Source organism: Cetorhinus maximus, chromosome 35 (assembly GCF_964194155.1).
Source record: "Cetorhinus maximus chromosome 35, sCetMax3.hap1.1, whole genome shotgun sequence".
Classification (NCBI taxonomy): Eukaryota; Metazoa; Chordata; class Chondrichthyes; order Lamniformes; family Cetorhinidae; genus Cetorhinus; species Cetorhinus maximus.
Window position 1 is genome coordinate 7757581 of NC_135913.1, and position 18178 is coordinate 7775758.

At 44.2% G+C, this 18178-nt stretch overlaps 2 protein-coding genes and 1 pseudogene across 7 annotated transcripts in view; 2 read left to right on the forward strand and 1 right to left on the reverse strand.

The window, feature by feature from the left end:
- The window catches only part of LOC144672036 (uncharacterized), a 1123005-nt pseudogene that overhangs the window by 488086 nt on the left and 616741 nt on the right, over positions 1-18178 (reverse strand). The window lies entirely within an intron of this gene.
- Positions 1-18178, forward strand: part of LOC144672033 (NACHT, LRR and PYD domains-containing protein 3-like) — a 1181600-nt gene that overhangs the window by 60376 nt on the left and 1103046 nt on the right. The gene's annotated exons all lie outside the window — the stretch shown is intronic.
- LOC144672029 (NACHT, LRR and PYD domains-containing protein 3-like) overlaps positions 2307-18178 on the forward strand; it is a 74403-nt gene continuing 58531 nt past the window's right edge. The window contains exons 1-6 of one of the 3 annotated variants that reach the window (XM_078533968.1): positions 2307-2404; positions 4109-4331; positions 7893-7988; positions 12944-13052; positions 13154-13291; positions 17957-18074. In XM_078533968.1, the coding sequence (XP_078390094.1) occupies positions 4298-4331; positions 7893-7988; positions 12944-13052; positions 13154-13291; positions 17957-18074 (495 nt within the window). In that variant the 5' untranslated portion in view covers positions 2307-2404; positions 4109-4297. Of the gene's footprint in view, positions 2405-2914; positions 3150-4108; positions 4332-7892; positions 7989-12943; positions 13053-13153; positions 13292-17956; positions 18075-18178 lie in introns of those variants that run through there. The other 2 variants (XM_078533967.1, XM_078533969.1) reach the window with 2 other exon arrangements.

Genomic DNA, 18178 nt, shown 5'->3' on the forward strand with positions numbered 1-18178 from the left:
TGGACTTAAATGTAGGGTGTATGATCAAGAAGTTCGCAGATGACATGAAAATTGGTAGGGTGGTAAATAGTGAGGAGGATAACCGTAAACTGCAGGAGGACATCATTGGACTCGTCAGGTGGGAAGAGTAGTGGCAAATGGAATTCCACCCAGAAAAGTGTGAGGTAATGCACTTGGGGAGGGCTAACAAAGAATTAACCCCTTAGCGTGGCAATCCAGGTATGTCAGGATTCCTGCAGGAATTAACCTCATAGTGTGAGAATCCAGGGATGGCTGGCTTCCTGCAGGAATTAACCCCTTAGTGTGGGAATACAGGGTTGTCAGGATTCCTGCAGGAATAAACCTCATAGTGTGGGAATACAGAGATGTTTGGCTCCCCGAAGGAATTAACCACATGGAGTTAAACTTGAAGAGAAACAGGGTGCCTTCTCCCAAGTGAACTGATTACTTTTTAGTTCCAATCTTGAATTTATAATACTGAATCACCAACAAATTGACAGAAGCACTCAGTGAGGTACCGGAAACCTGGACCTCGATTCTCTAGCGACTGAGCTATCCCGTCAGAGAGCTGAAGATCTTCAATGTTTGAGAAGCAGTGAAGGCCAATATTGATACACCTACTCCTATTTCTTATGTTCTTACAGACACGACTCAGAGCCAAAATATTGAAAACGTATAGTAAGTCTGTTGGTATCTGAAAAGAGAAGACCATATATACTTGAACAAATTTGCATTGAAAGGGAGGAGGTATTAGCGGATTTAAAAGTGGGTAAATCCCCACACCCAGATGAGATGTATCCCGGGCTGCTATGTGAGGCAAAGAAGGAGATTGTAGGGACTCTGAAACTAATTTCCAAATTCTCTATGGCCACAGGAGAGGTGCCAGAGGACTGGAGGACAGTGAATGTGGTACCATTATTCATGAAGGGTAGTAGGGATAAACCCGGTAATTACAGGCCAGTGAGTCTAAGATCAGTGGGAGGGAAACTATTGGGAAAAAATTCTGAGGGACAGGATTAATCTCCACTTGGAGAGGCAGAGATAGTCAGCATGGCTTTGTCAGTGGGAGATCATGCCTAACAACCTTGATTATGTATTTTGAGGAGGTGACTAGTTGTGCAGATGAAGGTAGTGCAGTTGATTAGTCTACATGGACTTCAGTAAGGCTTTTGACAAGGACCCGCATGGGAGATTGGTCAAGAAGGAAAGTGCCCATGGGATCCAGGGCTATTTTGGCAAATTGAATCCAAAATTGGCTTAGTGGCCAATAGGAGGCAGGAGGTTGCTTTTGCGATTGGAAGCCTATGTGGAAGCGAGTGGTGTACTGCAGGGATCGGTGCTGGGACCCTTGCTGTTTGTAGTGTACATTAATGAATTAGATGTGAATATAGGAGGTATGATCAGTAAGTTCACAGATGACACAAAAATTGGTGGTGTCGTAAATAGTGAGGAGAAAAGCCTTAGATTACAGGTTGACATAGTTGGGCTGGTAAAATGGGAAGAGCAGTGGCAAATGGAATTTAATCCTGAGAAGTGAGAGGTGATGCATTTTGGGAGGACTAACACAGCAAGGGATTACATCATGAATGGTAGAACCCTAGGATGTATAGAGAATCAGAGACACCTTGGCGTACATGTCCATAGATCCCCAGGTCGATAAGGTGGTTATGAAGGCATATGGAATATTTGCCTTTATTAGCCGAGGCATAGAATATAAGAGCAGGGAGGTTATGTTGGAGCTGTATAAAATGCTAGTTAGGCCACAGACGGATGGATCACCGTGTGCAGTTCTGGTCGCCACACTATAGGAAGGATCTGATTGAACTGGAGAGGATGCAGAGGAGATTCACCAGGATGTTGTCAGGGCTGGAGCATTTCAGCTATGAAGAGAGACTGGATAGGCTAGAGTTGTATTCCTCAGAGCAGAGAAGGCTGAGCATGGACCTGATAGAGGTTTACAAAATTATGAGGGGAATAGATAGGGTAGATATGAAGAAACTTTATCCCCTTACCGGAAATGTCAATAACCATGGGGCATAGATTTAAGGTAAGGGGCAGGAGGTTTAGAGGGGTTTTGAGGAAAAATCTTTTCCCCCCCAGAGGTTGTTTGTAATCTGGAACACACTGCCTTAGGGCCGGTAGAGGCAGGAACTGTCACGACATTTAAGGAGTATTTAGATGGGAAATTGAAACGCCAAAGCATACAGAGCTAGGGACAAGTGCTGGAAAATAGGATTAGAACAGATAGATGCTTGATGGTAGGCACGGACACGATGGGCCTGTTATTGTGCTGTATAACTACGACTCTAAGTTCCTGATGAAGAGTCTTTGTCAGAGGACCAGTTGAACAGAAAACGTCTGCCCCGAAAGCTTTAGGGAATATTGTGTTAGACGACTTTTCTAGGTAAATTTGGGAAATAGCTTCATATTATGTACTGGTGTTCAGCTGCAGATTGCATGGGCTGTGGTTATGCAAGTTACAGCCGGTTTTTAGGTTCTGCTATACACACCTGACCGTCCCCCAAATTCAGGCTCCGTAGGTTCGTCTTTAAAGACATTAAAAACAGAATTTTAAATTTTAAAAACCATGACGCATTGGACGTGTTTCTGCGGTTCAATGTATTTGATATTAACGGCAGTTTTAAAATAAAGAAGATACGGTTTAAAATTTCTGCCTTTCTTCTTAAAAAAAGATATCGGTGAAGTCACTATTCACAAAGATAATTAATTCAAGTTCTGAACTGAGAATTGTAACATCTTTAAAAAGGGCTTTGACTGTTGCCGAAACGAGAGAAAACACAGCTGTGACTATTTGAGCGGCGCCATTTTTCATCCAGGCTGCTGCTGACGCCTTTGCTCGATATGATGTTAGGATCAAAAGATTCGATTGCGCATGCTCGGCGCTGCCAGCAAGGGCGAGGAGCCGAAACGTCGATGCGCAGGCGCAATTCTGCAGTCCTCTTATCCCGTGCATGCGCGTTGCTGCTTCCTGCTATTAATACGGGGAATTCCAATGGGTGGATTGTTTATAATAAACATTGAAATTGCTGGAAAAACAAAACTAGTCCAGTTGTGTCTGTGGAGGAAGAAAGAGAGTTAACCTTTCGAGCCCAATATGACTATCCTTCAGCACAGAGGGGTCTGTGACGGTAAGAAAGTCACATCTAAACACTGCGGAGTGTGAACATTGAGAGATTCAATATTAATGTGGAGAATCACAATATTATTACAGACTGGAGCCAGTGCGTAACCCGGGGAGGATGGAGCCAGTGATATCAGACAGTGTGTAACCCGGGGAGGATGGAGCCAGTGAGATCGGACAGTGAGTAACCCAGGGAGGATGGAGCCAGTGAGATCGGACAGTGAGTAACCCGGGGAGGATGGAGCCAGTGAGATCGGACAGTGAGTAACCCAGGGAGGATGGAGCCAGTGAGATCGGACAGTGAGTAACCCAGGGAGGATGGAGCCAGTGATATCAGACAGTGTAACCCGGGGAGGATGGAGCCAGTGAGATCAAACAGTGTAACCCGGGGAGGATGGAGCCAGTGAGATCGGACAGTGTCTAACCCGGGGAGGATGGAGCCAGTGAGATTGGACGGTATGTAACCCGGGGAGGATGGAGTCAGTGAGATCAGACAGGGTGTAGCCCGGGGAGGATAGAGCCAGTGAGATCAGACAGTGTAACCCGGGGAGGATGGAGCCAGTGAGATCAGACAGTGTAACCCGGGGAGGATGGAGCCAGTGAGATCAGGCAGTCTAACCCGGGGAGGATGGAGCCAGTGAGATCGGACAGTGTGTAACCAGGGGAGGTTGGAGCCAGTGAGATCGGACAGTGTGTAACCAGGGGAGGTTGGAGCCAGTGAGATCGGACAGTGTGTAACCCGGGGAGGATAGAGCCAGTGAGATCGGACTGTGTGTAACCCAGGGAGGATGGAGACAGTAAGCTCTCACAGCGCTTTTTTGTCTGACGTGCCGAGTGGAAATGGTAAAGTAGTTTTCAGCCGGAAATTTTGGGGATTATCAGGAACCTCTGGCAGTTGGACTGAAATCAGAGTAAGTCAACAAAATGTAACAGAAATACGAAACAAAAAATTCTCTTCAATTCCAGTTTTGCTACATCTCCTTGATGCCACACTCGGTCAAATTCTGCCTTGATGTCAAAATGAAGCAGAGAATCGGGACAAATGGGTCGATTTCAGGTTTCCAAGCTGTAACCAGTGAAGTGCCACATTTGACGAGTCCTGTGCCCTCAGCTATTTATTATCTATATCAGTGACTGGATGAGTGGAGCGAATATATGGGAGCTACATTTGATGATGACACAAAAATAGGTACGAAAGTAATTTGTCAAAAGGACATAACGAGTCTACAATTGGATCTGCATAGGCTAAGTGAGTGGGCAAAAAATTGACAATATAATTCGGCAAATTGTGAAATTGTCCACTTTGGAAGGAAGAATAGAAAAGCAGTATATTATTTGGATGGAGAGAGACTGCAGAACTGTATGTTGCAGATCTATACATTGTAGAGAACAAGAGGTCTGGGTGTCCTGGTACATGAATAACAAAAGGTTAGTATGCAGGTACAGCAAGTGACTATGAAGGGAAATGGAATGTTGGCATTTAATGGAATATAGAAGGAGGGAAGTGTTGCTGCATCTGTACAGGGCCTCTGTGAGTCTACATCTGGAGTACAATGTACAGTTTTGGCCTCCTCTCTTGAGTAAGGATATAATTGTATTAGAAGCACTTCAGAGAATTTCCACTCAACGGGATGCAGGTACAACAAGCGATTGGGTCGGAAAATAGAATGTTCTTAGTACAGGGGCTGAGTCAGTGGGGTGTGGGGCTGGGCAAGTCGGGTGTGGATGCGGGGCTGGATCAGAGGGATATGGGTGCATGGCTGGATCAGTGAGATCCAGGTATGGGGCTGGGTCAGTGGGGGTGGGATCTGGGCTGGGCCAGTGGGGTATGGGTGCTGGGCTGGGTCAGTGGGGTGTGGGGCTGGGTCAGTGGGTGTGGAGCTGGGTCAGTGGAGTGTAGGTGTGGGGCTGGGTCAATGAGGTTCAGGTGTGGGGCTGGATCTGTGGGTGTGGGTCTCGGTCAGTGGGGTGCCCGTTGGGGCTGGGTCAGTGAAATGCAGGTATGGGGTTGTCAGTGGGGTGTGGGATCTGGGCTGGATCAGTGGAAACAGGAAAGAACAAAAAACAAAGAAAAGTACAGCACAGGAAAAGGCCCTTCGGCCCTCCAAGGCTGCGCCGATCATGTTGCCCGTCAAACTAAAACATTTTGCATTTCCGGAGTCCTTATGCCTCTATTCCCATCCTATTCATGTATTTGTCAAGCTGCCTCTTAAACACCACTATCTTACCTGCTTCCACCACCTCCTCTGGCAGTGAATTCCAGACACTCACTACCCTCCGCGTAAAAAAACTTGCCCCGCACATCTCCTCTATAGATTTCTCCTCTCACCTTAAATCTATGTCCCCTAGTAATTGACTCTTCCACCCTGGGATAAAGCTTCTGACTATGTACTCTGTCCATGCCACTCATAATTTTGTAAACTTCTATCAAGTCGCCCCTCAATCTCTGTCACTCTAGTGAGAACAATCCGAGTTTCTCCATCCTCTCTTCATAGCTAATAACCTCCAGACCAGGCAGCATCCTGGTAAACCTCCTCTGCACCCTCTCCAACGCCTCCATATCCTTCTGGTAATGTGGCGACCAGAATTGCACGCAATATTCCAAGTATGGCCTTACCAAGGTTCTGTACAGCTGCAGCATGACTTTTATACTCAATACCCCTGCCAATGAAGGCAAGCATGCCATATGCCTTCCTGACTACCTTATCCATCTGTGTTCCCACTTTCAGTGATCTGTGGACCTGGACACCCAGATTCCTCTGCCCGTCGATGCACTTAAGGGTTCTGCCATTTACTGTGTAATTCCTACCTGTATTAGACCTTCCAAAATGCATTACCTCTCATTTGTCCGGATTAAACTCCATCTGCCATTTCTCCGCCCAAGTCTCCAACCGATCTATATCCCACTGTATCCTTTGACAATCCTCTGCACTACCTGCAACTCCTCCAACCTTAGTGTCGTCTGCAAACTTACTAATTGGCCCAGTTACATTTTCCTCCAAATCATTTACGTATACTACAAACAGCAAAGGTCCCAGCACTGATCCCTGCAGAACACCACTAGTCACAGGTCTCCATTCAGAAAAGCTCCCTTCCACTGCTACCCTCTGTCTTCTATGACCAAGCCTATTCTGTATGCATCTTGCCAGCTCACTCCTGATCCCATGCGACTTTACCTTCTGTACCAGTCTGCCATGAGAGACCTTGTCAAAGGCCATACTGAAATCGATGTAACTAACATCCACTGCCCTTCCATCGTTGATCATCTTTGTCACTTCCTCGAAAAACTCGATCAAGTTACTGAGACACGACCTCCCCTTCACAAAACCATGCTGCCTCTCACTAATACGCCCATTTGCTTCCAATGCACAGGTGTGGGCACACGCAGGGCGAGACACACACAGGGCGAGACACACACACACACACAGGGTGAGACACACACACACACAGACAGGATGAGAGACGTACACACACAGACAGGGTGAGACACACACACACACGCAGAATATTCAATAGCTTGCATTTGTATAGCAACTTTAATGCAGCAAAACACCCAAGCCGCTTAACAAGAGCAGTATAAATTTAAAAAAGACACTGAAGGAGCATCACGATAGATGACCAAATGCTGTAGTCAAATGTCGTATCTTTTAAATGAGAAAATTAAAGGAGGATATTAATAGAGGAGAGAATAGTGAAGAGGCTGAGAGGTTCAGGGAGTGAATTACAGAGCTTCTGCCTTGACCCCCAATTGTGGGTGAATTATCAACAGGATGTGGAACCTCTCAGATTTGGAAAGACAGGGACAGGAATGATAGTGATAGGGAAGAGAGAGTGCAGCTTCTAGGACTGGAATAGGTCACATAGGTGGCAAGGAGGGGGCAATGGAGAGATTTGAGAAGCTAGGTTGAGGATTTTAAAATTGAGGTGTTGTCAGACTGGGAGCCAATGAGGGTCAGTGAACACAGGTGATGAGTAAAAGTGACTTGGTGTGAGTAGGGTACAGGAAGCAAAGTTTCAGAGCAGTGATGAGATTGAGTTGGGTGCCATCAGCTTACATATGGAACCTGATGCCATATTGCTGTGTGACATTGTGTTCATGAGAAATAGACGGAGGTCAATGATAGATTGTTGGGGGACTCCAGAGGTAACGACATGGGAGTGGGAAGAGACACCAATGTCAATGATAGCTGCAAACTTCTAACTTAGAATTGAACCAGGAACCTTTGACACAATTCCAACTAGCTGGACAGTGGAGAGGCATTGGAGGAGGATGACATGGTCAACGCTGAAGCCAGGTTGAGAAAGATGAAGATGCTTCATTTATTACTGTCAGAGAGGGTCAGATATGGTATTATTTATGACTTTGATAACAGCCATTTTGGAACAGTGGAAGGGTTGAAATTTGTTTTGACATGGAGATCCAGGAAAGGAAAGGACATGGATTTGGGAGGTAACAACATGTTCAATGAATTTGGAGAGGAACAAGGAGGCTGGAGATGGAGCAGAGTTTTTGAAGGACAAAGGGGTAAAGGGTGGATTTTATGAGGAACGGGGTGAGCAGGGCTTATACATTGTGAAACAGTCATCAAATCTATCACTTATATCACCATGGCATTTGTGAGATTATAAAATACCTAAAGATATCCTACATATTAATGCCGTGTATCACCTCACTGTTTGAAGTTCTCAATGTTCTCCTTCTCATTTTAATATCACATTGACTCCTCTATTAATATTGATTTTATTATAGGACATCAGAATCTGGGAATTCCTGTCAACATCATGGCTGAAGGTTCGAATAGGGGAGAATATCCAACATCTTCAAAAAGAATGAGAATGGACACAGGTAGGTTCACAAAATACTTCAAAATATATTCTTTGTCCTGATAGAAGGACTACATATTGTGCAAGAACCTGCAGTTCACACAGGAAGAGGGAACAGGATAGAGGTTGATAGAAAGAGGTAAGTGAGTGATCATCCAGAGGGACATCACAGTCACAGGTTCAGGTAGCACATGAGTACTGAATTGTCTAATAGATACCTGGTAGCAGGGACTGTGAATAGAGACAGTGGCTTAGACCAGGGATTTCCTGAATAGCAGTCTGACACTGGGGAACAGGAGGTGACCTTGAATGGAATGGTGTAAGAGGCAGGTGAGGTACAGGAACAGGTGAGTCAGAGTGATGGGAGTTTCTATAGTCAGAGGAATAGACAGACTCTTCCACTGTCCTGAGCAGCTCCTGAATGGTGTTACCTCCCTGGTATCAGAGGGAAGAACATCCTGGAAAAAGTAGGACCATCTCTAGAAAGGAAAGGAGACTGGGAAATATCCACAGTCAGAACTAGTATTAACGAAAGGAATGTGTTTATGGAGGGAATGTTAAGACAGACACTGGAGTGAAAAACAGACCTCGGGGTTTGTGATATCTGGATTGTTTTGCACTGGGTCAATTAAGGGGAGAAGCATGAAGCTGGTCAATGTGCAGCTGCAAGGCTGGAGCAGGGAGGAAGGATTCTCATTATAGTTATCAGGAGGGAGGGCAGCAACGGCCGTGATCTGAATCCACCAGGAGCAATGATTTTACAGGAAACCTGAATGGAGAAGTGGGAAAGGAAAATTCACACAAAAATAGTACAGACCTTGCTGGCTGCAAAGAACAACAAAGGGTGACAAAACAGATAGTAAGAGCTATGCAAAGGAAGTATGAAAAGAAACTTGCAATGGACATTAAATCAACAAATAATGTTTTTACAATTCCATTATGGAAAAGAGTGTGGTCAGCAGCAATGTGGATCCTGTGAAAATTAATAACGTGATAATGTCAGTGAAAATAAGGAAATGGGGTCATGCTGAATAATTACTTTGTGTCAATATTTATAGTAGAGAAGAGAAGAACATGCTAGACATCTCCAGGATTGAATTGAATCAGGGATAGGGACTCAACAAAATTAACATAAACAAAATAACAGTAATTAAGAAAATAATGACACTGAAGAATGATAGATCCTCTGGACTAGAAGCTCTCCAGCCCAGGGTTTTAAACAAAGTAGATGAGATCCTTTTCTTACATTAGTTATAGCAATGTGAGCGTGAGGCCAGCACTTATTACCCATCCTTATTTGCCCTTGAGGAGCTTGTGATGAGCACCTTCTTGAACCGCTGCAGTCCAGGTGCTGTAGTGACACCAACAGAGCATTCAGCGTGGGAGTTCCAGGTTTTGATCCAGTGACAGTGAAGGAATAGCACTTATAGTTCTCAGTCAGGATGGTGTGTGACTTGGAGGTGGCGGTGTTTCCATGCGTCTGCTGCTCTTCTAAGTGTATGGGGTCATGGGTTTGGAAGGTGCTATCAAAGGGCCCTTGGTCTGATCTTGTATGGCACATATCGCTGCGTTGGTGGTGGACGGAATGCAAGTTTAAGCTGGTAGATAGGGTGCCGATGAAGCAGGCTACTTGAAGGGTGTTGAGCTTCTTGCGTGTTTTTGAAGCTGCATTATCTACACAAATCGAGGGTGTTCCATCATACTCCTGACTTGTGCCTTGTAGATGGTGGACAGGCTTTGGAGAGTCAGGAGGTGAGTTACTCTCAGCCGAATTCCCAGTCTCTGGCCTGTTCTTGGAGCCACAGTATTTATATGGCTGGTCCAGTTCAGGTTCTGGTCAATGGTAACCTCCATTGCTTTGATTTATCGTGGGGTATTCAGCGATGGTAATGCCATTGAATATCAAGGGACGATAGTTAGATTCCCTCTTGTTGGAGATGGTCATCACCTGGCACTTGTGTGGCACGAATGTTACTTCCACTTATCAGTTATCAGCCCAAATTTGAATGTTGTCCAGGTTGTAGTGCTTATGGATATGGACTATTTATATGGCAATCATTAGTGAGCATCCCTACTTCTGATCTTATGGGCAGAAATTTCTGTTTTCAGACTAAGTCTGGTGGCGGGTGAGATAGTCAGCATGTTTCCTGTTGGTCGGTGGGGCGGGTTCTTGTGCTCTATTTTCTGCTTAAAACCTCATTAATTATGCAACTGTGAGCTGCTCTCTGAATCATGTGGTGGGCCGGCCACTGATTCATTTGCCCCGCCATTCCTTCATGGGGTCGGAGGTCTTGGCGCCAAATTTAAAAAGTGCCAAAACGCATTCACTCTCTGCAGCCCAGGTGTGTGGGGAACCTTACCAAGGTTTTCACCAGGAGAAGCAAACTCAGTGACCCACGCTTCAGCCACTCTCTGGTGACTCCCCCATGTCTTCCAGAATAGATGTGAAGCCCTCTTCCTTAGGGATGGTAGCAGGAGGTCCACCAATGTCACCTCACCAGCTTGGAAGGAGGTCGCCAAGGAGGTCACTGCCAGTGGTACACAGAAAAGAAATGCCCTACAGTGCAGGAAGAGAATGAATGATCTCAGCTGATTCACCAGGATACGCCTATATCTTCACCACTCTTGACTCACACTCTTATAAGGGCATCAGGGTGACACTCTAAGGGTGACATTCCACAGGGATCTTACATACTATTAGCAGAAGAGACATTGGCACTGAATGTCTGACACCCACTTTAACATCACCACCGTCATGTGTAACGTCTTGTACAAACACCATCTTCAGCCCTTACTGGGGAGGGCTCAGCACAAACAGCAGACTTGCATGCTTCCCACATCTCTTCTTTCTGTTCTGTTCTCATCACATTCCTCCCATCTGCCTTCATGCAGGCCAAGCTAGCCCACAACAAGAGGGAGAGATCCCAGCTGGGAGGAGGCACTCCCTGACATAGAGGAGCTCACCCCTTTCGAGGAGGAGGCAGCTGAGTTTGGAGGGGGTCACAGGAATTGTTCCTGCGGTGAAGGCGAGTTTGACCTGCCTACGCTACCCAGTACGGATGAACCTTCCATTAGTTACACACATCCTGATCTTCACAATGACTTAAATGTAATGTTGGATTCTGTCTTCTCATGAGAACTAATTCTACCTTCTCTATCTTCCAGGTGCAATGTATGTACATGCTCTTTCTGTCTGCAAAGAACAGGGCCCTGTGTATTAATATATGTATTAATAGCTTCCAGTACACGCAAATGCACCATACTACAAGCCCAACTGGCAACCTTAAATTGGTTGTCAGCGTAATTTTAAACACACTGAGGATTCTTTAGCAAATGTTGTCCATTCGTGGAATCACAAACAATGTTGGACACTGTGTTTTGAGTTTTGCAAGCACAGGCTGGTTGGGTACAGTCTGTACCTTGCCCGTTGCGAACAGCGGCTGGAACATGCTGTTTGATACGATCTTCCAGTTTTTGGGATGTACGGCCCACATACCTAGCATCACAGTGGCACTGAATTTCATATACCACATTACTCATTTGTGTGATAGGCAGAACGTCTTTTTGGCTTGATGGTTTTGTCCTGTCAGTGGTGAACACCACTCATATTGCTACTGCGTAGTCGCAGCGTGAAACAGTTAGCTTCACCTGTTGCTCAACTTTTTTCAGATGCCTTGCCTTTCCAGTAGGCTTTTCAGGGCTGACAGTGACGGCCTGAGGCCCGTTCATGAGTTTGCGTGATATACAGCGCAAAATGACCTGATCAGGGTAGCCGTTATCCCACAGGATGTATTTGATGTGCCCTACACAAATTGCACCTGCTTCAGCTAAAAAAATAAGTGATAGCCATTCGCTGGTTCATTCCTCAGGGCAATGCCTTGACCCATCAGGGTCATCTCGTGCTGGGAGGAAAGACTGCACAATGTGTATTTGACTTGGTGCACTCTGGTGTGCTGCCTTTCACATCGCACAGCTGCCACATACAGCATTGGCTGTGACCTTTCCAACAATGATCCCTTCGTCATCCCTGAGGGTCACTGGTTCTAGGAAGAATAATGACCTTGCTTGAGATGTCAATGCTTGGAAATAATTTTCTGATGACTGCCAAACATCAGAATGCCAGTGGTTTGCTCAGTGGTGGACCTTGTCTCAGAATGTGCTGTGTTATACTTAGAGATGGGGAACAAATGCTGGCATTGTCTGTGATGCCCACAATCCATGGAAGAATATAGAAGAATGGTACTTTACATAAAACAAGCAAAATATTTAGCACTCTCTTTCAATAATTACCTTTATCAAAACCCCACGAGAGCTGAGAATTGTTTACTTTGACTTCTTGTTGGATTGACTGTTGATGACTATTCAGGATCATATTTTCTTGTGGTAAGAGACAATTCAGGCACGTTTATAGAGATTTAGTGAAGCAGTTTGAATTATTGAGATCACTGAAGTTGGATCACCTAAAGTGCCACTTCTTCTTGGAATTTGCACTTGATATAGTTAATATTTTAAAATTATGTATATAGTTCTGTTGACTGAAATATTGGATAATGGAATGTGCTTGTTTTGAGAAACCACCGTAGAAAAACCAAAATTTCTATGGAGCCCAGTACGTGGAGCTCTGAATGCAAGAACGACAATAACAGACAAACGGCTACAGAAGTTTATAGAAGTCTTATTTTAAACTAACTTAGCTATGACTGCCAACTACTAATCAAGACATTTTTGTGATGATTCAGACTATAGAACATTTGTGGTAATTTGCAAATTAAAAAGTACTGCGTATCCCTTTTAAAAGGGATTTAAAGTGCATTTTGCATAATGGCATATTTCACCAGATCCTTACATGGTGCTGCTTCGTAACTGAGACAAGATTAGAATGTAGGGTAACAGTGGCAATTACTGCTTGCCTATGAACTAATCAGATTTTAATCAATGGAGAATATTTTGCTGAAGACCTCTTGTATGATTTTACAGGTGACAACCAAATAGACGTGCATGGAAGTAATGTGGGTGTGCAGGTCCCCGACCAGCAGTCCAGGTTACTGCATACTGATGTGCCATTGACTTCCATGTACACATCTAAGTAAGTCTGTGAATCATTATTCTTTCCAGTTCTTTCTGTCCTGCCTACTAAAATTCCAACTTCTTGTGTGTATTATTCACATCAACTTTTGATGCTTTCAGCCCAAATCTAAGTGATGGCATAAGTGTCAGTAATGCAAATACGGTGCCAACAGCAGTGCTGCCCTCAAATATTGACATTCAGAAATTGTGGCATGGTGACGTTACTCAGGAGCTACGCGATCACCTTGTACACAAACTGTAAGTGATCAACTGAATATGTATAAGTGATAGGGGACCTAGGTGCAAGCACTTGGCAGATAGTTTATTCATGGCAGTTGTGGAATGATTGTGATTTTGTGATATAATGTACATAACTTCATTTTGTTTTTGTTAAGCAGTGCATTTTTCTTCTTTTTCCAAAAACATTCTCATCACTGAATGTTGTTTTGAGCCTTTCCTTGAGTACAGTTCCACTTGGGGCCAGAGTCTTGTATCTTGCTTCCACTTCACATTCTGTGTGAGGCAGACTGAGAATATCAGCAGTTTCGTTGATTGTAGGGAGCATCGTAACCAAACCCCAAGTCTGTGCTCTCCCAATGTCCTCATACGTCTAACTGCAGCTGGGGTTGTATGAAAATGATCAGGATTATAACCCAGGCTGACTTTCCCAGTCTGTTACTGTCATGTGCAATGTGGTGTATGAATTTCAGTGCCAGTGTGATGCCAGGTATGTAGGCTATACGCTCCAACAACTGGTGGATTGTAGCAAACAGCATGTCCCTTCAGCTGTTCACAACAAGCAGAATACGGACCGTACTCAACCAGCCCAAGCTTGCAAAACTCAGAACAAAGAATCCAACATTGGATTTGATTCTCATGGAAATCAACAGAAATGTTGGCGAGAGCTGGGTCTAGGGAGATCCTATGGCAATGCCATCTATTTGGGCGTACATGGTGTCGCTAACTGCACGAGTTGCCAGGCTCCTCCAGGCCCAAGATGAAAAGCTTTGACAGCATGGCCCTTTTTACAGCAATGCTCAAGTTCTGTACAACCAAACATATACTTGTAATCTTATACTAAAACTTCTGAGCAATCATTGGACAAACTATTTGTTCCCCACGGAGAAACCTTAGGCTTTTGTAATCAGACAATTTCATTGATGCCCATTTTTATCAGACTGCTGCCACTTACTCCTAAATATGATCAAAAGATTCAAGTAGTTTTTGGAAAATATTGAAACCATGAGGTTTACAGCATTACCCAGTATTGCTTAACCTTGGTTAGCATTTTAATAAGTTTTTAAAAACGAGTGATGAGACTACTCAATATCTACCAATTTAACCAAGTTTCTGGGGGACTTTCCTGATATCTCCTTCTCGATGTTCATCTTTGTCTGATTATTGTTCTGAAGTGGCATCTTTTGGGATTTCTTTCTGCTTTAAGGTGCTATACAAATGCAAGTTGTTGTTAATATCAATAATCTCTGCCAGATCTGATAGCTTGCTGTGATATGTCCTTGAACAAAACGGAATCATAGAATGCTTACAGTGCAGAAAGGACCATTTTGTGTCCATGCCAGTGGATGATGTTTTTTCCGTTGAGCATTCTCATAAATATCACACTCGTCATTAAAGGTATAATTAAAACACTTAAAATACAATTGGTCACCTAAACCAACAAAGTTTTTATTCATAAGGCGTGTAAGAAAGGCAAGGTTACAGTGATCATGGGGGATTTCAATATGCAGGTACGCTGGGAAAATCAGGCTGGTAGTGGATCCCAAGAAAAGGAATTTGTGGAATGTCTACGTGATGGCTTTTTGGAGCAGCTTGTGGTGTAGCCCACTAGGGAACAGGCAATTCTAGATTTAGTGATGTGTAATGAGGCAGATTTGATAAGGGAGCTTAAGGTGAAGGAACCCTTAGGAGGAAGTGACCATAATATGACAGAACTTACCCTGCTATTTGAGAGGATAAAGCTGGAATCAGATGTAACGGTATTACCGTTAAATAAAGGCAACTACAGAGGCATGAGGGAAGAGCTGGCCAGAACTGACTGGGAGATGAGCCTAGCAGGAAAGACATTGGAACAGCAATGGAGGAGATTCTGGGAGTAATTTGGGAGACACAGCAAAAATTCATCCCTAGGAAGAAGAAGCATACTAAAGGGAGGACGAGGCAACCATGGCTGACAAGGGAAGTCAGGGACAGCATAAAAGCTAAAGAGAAAGCATACAATGCAGCGAAGAGCAGTGGGATTGGGAAGCCTACAAAGACCAACAGAGGACAACTAAAAAAGAAATAAGGAGGGAGAAGATTAAATATGAGGGTAAACTAGCCGGTAATGTAAAAGAAAATTGCAAGAGTTTTTTTACATATATAAAGTGAAAGAGAGAGGCAAAAGTGGGCATTGGGCCGCTGGAAAATGAAGCTGGAGAAGTAGTAGTGGGGAACAAAGAAATGGCGGAGGAACTGAATAGGTACTTTGCGTCAGTCTTCACGGTGGAAGACACAAGTAACACCCCCAAAGTTCAAGTGAGTCGGGGGGCAGAGGTGAGTATGGTGGCCATTATCAAGGAGAAGGAGCTAGGAAAACTGAAAGGTCTGAAGGTGGATAAATCACCTGGACCAGATGGATTACACCCTAGAGTTCTGAAGGAGATAGCTGAAGAGATAGTGGAGGCGTTAGTGGTGATCATTCAGGAATCACTGGAGTCAGGGAGGGTCCCAGAGGACTGGAAAATCGCTAATGTATCGCCCCTGTTTAAGAAGGGAGTGAGGCAAAAGACGGGAAATTACATGCCGATTAGCCTGACCTCGGTCGTTGGTAAGATTTTAGAGTCCATTATTAAGGATGAGATTTCAGAATACTTGGAAGTGCATGGTAAAATCGGGCAAAGTCAGCATGGTTTCATCAAGGGGAGGTCACGCCTGACAAATCTGTTAGAATTCTTTGAGGAGGTAACAAGTACATTAGACAAAGGAAAGCCAATGGATGTTATCTACTTGGACTTCCAAAAGGCCTTTGACAAGGTGCCGCACAGGAGGCTGCTCAGTAAGATAAGAGCCCATGGTGTTAGAGGCAAGGCACTAGCATGAATAGAAGATTGGCTGTCTGGCAGGAGGCAGAGAGTGGGGATAAGGGTGTCCTTCTCAGGATGGCGGCCGTTGACTAGTGGAGTTCCGCAGGGGTCAGTGTTGGGACCACAACTTTTCACTTTATACATTAATGATCTAGATGAAGGAACTGAGCGCATCCTGGCTAAGTTTACAGATGATCCAAAGATAGGTGGAGGTACAGGTAGTATTGAGGAGGTGTGGAGGCTGCAGAAGGATTTGGACAGGGTAGGAGAATGGGCAAAGAAGTGACAGATGGAATACAACATAGGGAAGTGTGAGGTCATGCACTTTGGTCGGAAGAATAGAGGCATAGACTATTTTCTAAATGGGGAGAGAATTCAGAAATCTGGAGTGCAAAGGGACTTGGGAGTCCTAGTCCAGGATTCTCTTAAGGTTAACTTGCAGGTTGAGTCGGTAGTTAGGAAGGCAGATGCAATGTTGGCATTTATTTCGAGAGGCCTAGAATATAAAAGCAGGGATGTGCTGCTGAAGCTTCATAAGGCTCTGGTCAGACCACATTTAGAATATTGTGAGCAATTTTGGGCCCCGCATCTCAGAAAGGATGTTCTGGCCTTGGAGAGGGTCCAGAGGAGGTTCACGAGAATGATCCCAGGAATGAAAGCCTTAACATATGAGGAACGATTGAGGGCTCTGGGCCTATACTCGATGGAGTTTAGAAGGATGAGGGGGGATCTGATTGAAACTTACAGAATACTGAAAGGCCTGGATTGAGTGGACGTGGGGAAGATGTTTCCATTAGTAGGAGAGACCAGGACCCGAGGGCACAGCCTCAGAGTAAAGGGAAGACCTTTTAGAACAGAGATGAGGAGAAACTTCTTTAGCCAGAGAGTGGTGAATCTATGGAATTCATTGCCACAGAAGGCTGTGGAGGCCAGGTCATTGAGTGTATTTAAGACAGGGATAGATAGGTTCTTGATTGGTAAGGGGATCAAAGGTTACAGGGAGAAGGCGGGAGAATGGGGTTGAGAAACTTATTAGCCATGATTGAATGGCAGAGCAGACTCGATGGGCCAAATGGCCTAATTTCTGCTCCTATGTCTTATGGTCTTATAACTTAATTGTGGAGCAACCCATAACCATGTATGGTATGGTAAAGAATGTTTTGGTAAATGTCCTGGACCTCTTCATGCTAGTAATTTCTATAGACATTGTATATTTGAGCAGAGGAAAGGAGTAAACTAGTTTGCCTGTCAAGCTTGTTCCATCTTGCAATGAATTCATGGTTGATCTGCACCCTAACTCTGTATATCCACCTTTGCTCCATATCCCTTAATACCTTTGATAATCCAAAATCTATCAGTCTTAGATTTAGAAGTTAACAATTAACCTAGCATCAAGTGCCATGTGTGGAAGAATTTTAAACTTCTTAGTGTTCTAGTGAGAAGCTACAACATATCCTTTTTAAATTTTATTATATTCAACTTGTTGGCTTGATGGTCAGCTTCACCATTCTGAATATACTACGGTACAGACAATTAATGCATTCTGAACATAACACTCTGCCAGACAATTCATTTAATAAGTGCAATTCCACATGTTTTACTGAATTTCCATGTTTGACTGAACAGTTTGGACATGTTCAACTGACCAGAAAGAGGGTCGCACAACTTAATTATATAAATTGTAAGAGTCAGAATGTTTAATTTTGCAACTCAGTATTTTAATATGTTTTGAGTTAAAAGTTTGATATTGTACTCCTAATTGTTTAGTTTAAGCACCATCTTAAAATGTCAGCTTGTTGCACATTTGGTTATTTTGTAACCATTGGTTCCCTGTATACAGAATTCAAGCCATGGTCCCAACACCTGGCCCAGCAGCATTAAAAGACCCGTGGATGGCAAACCGAGTAGCTTATGCACAATACGTGGAAGAAAATATCTACGAGTCTGCCAATAGCATGGTAAATTCTAGTTTGATATTTGATGGCGGTACAATTTTACCTTTGAATAAGCGGTGAAGCTGGAGTTGATCTCTTGCTTTACACTGAGAGACCAATCATTAATG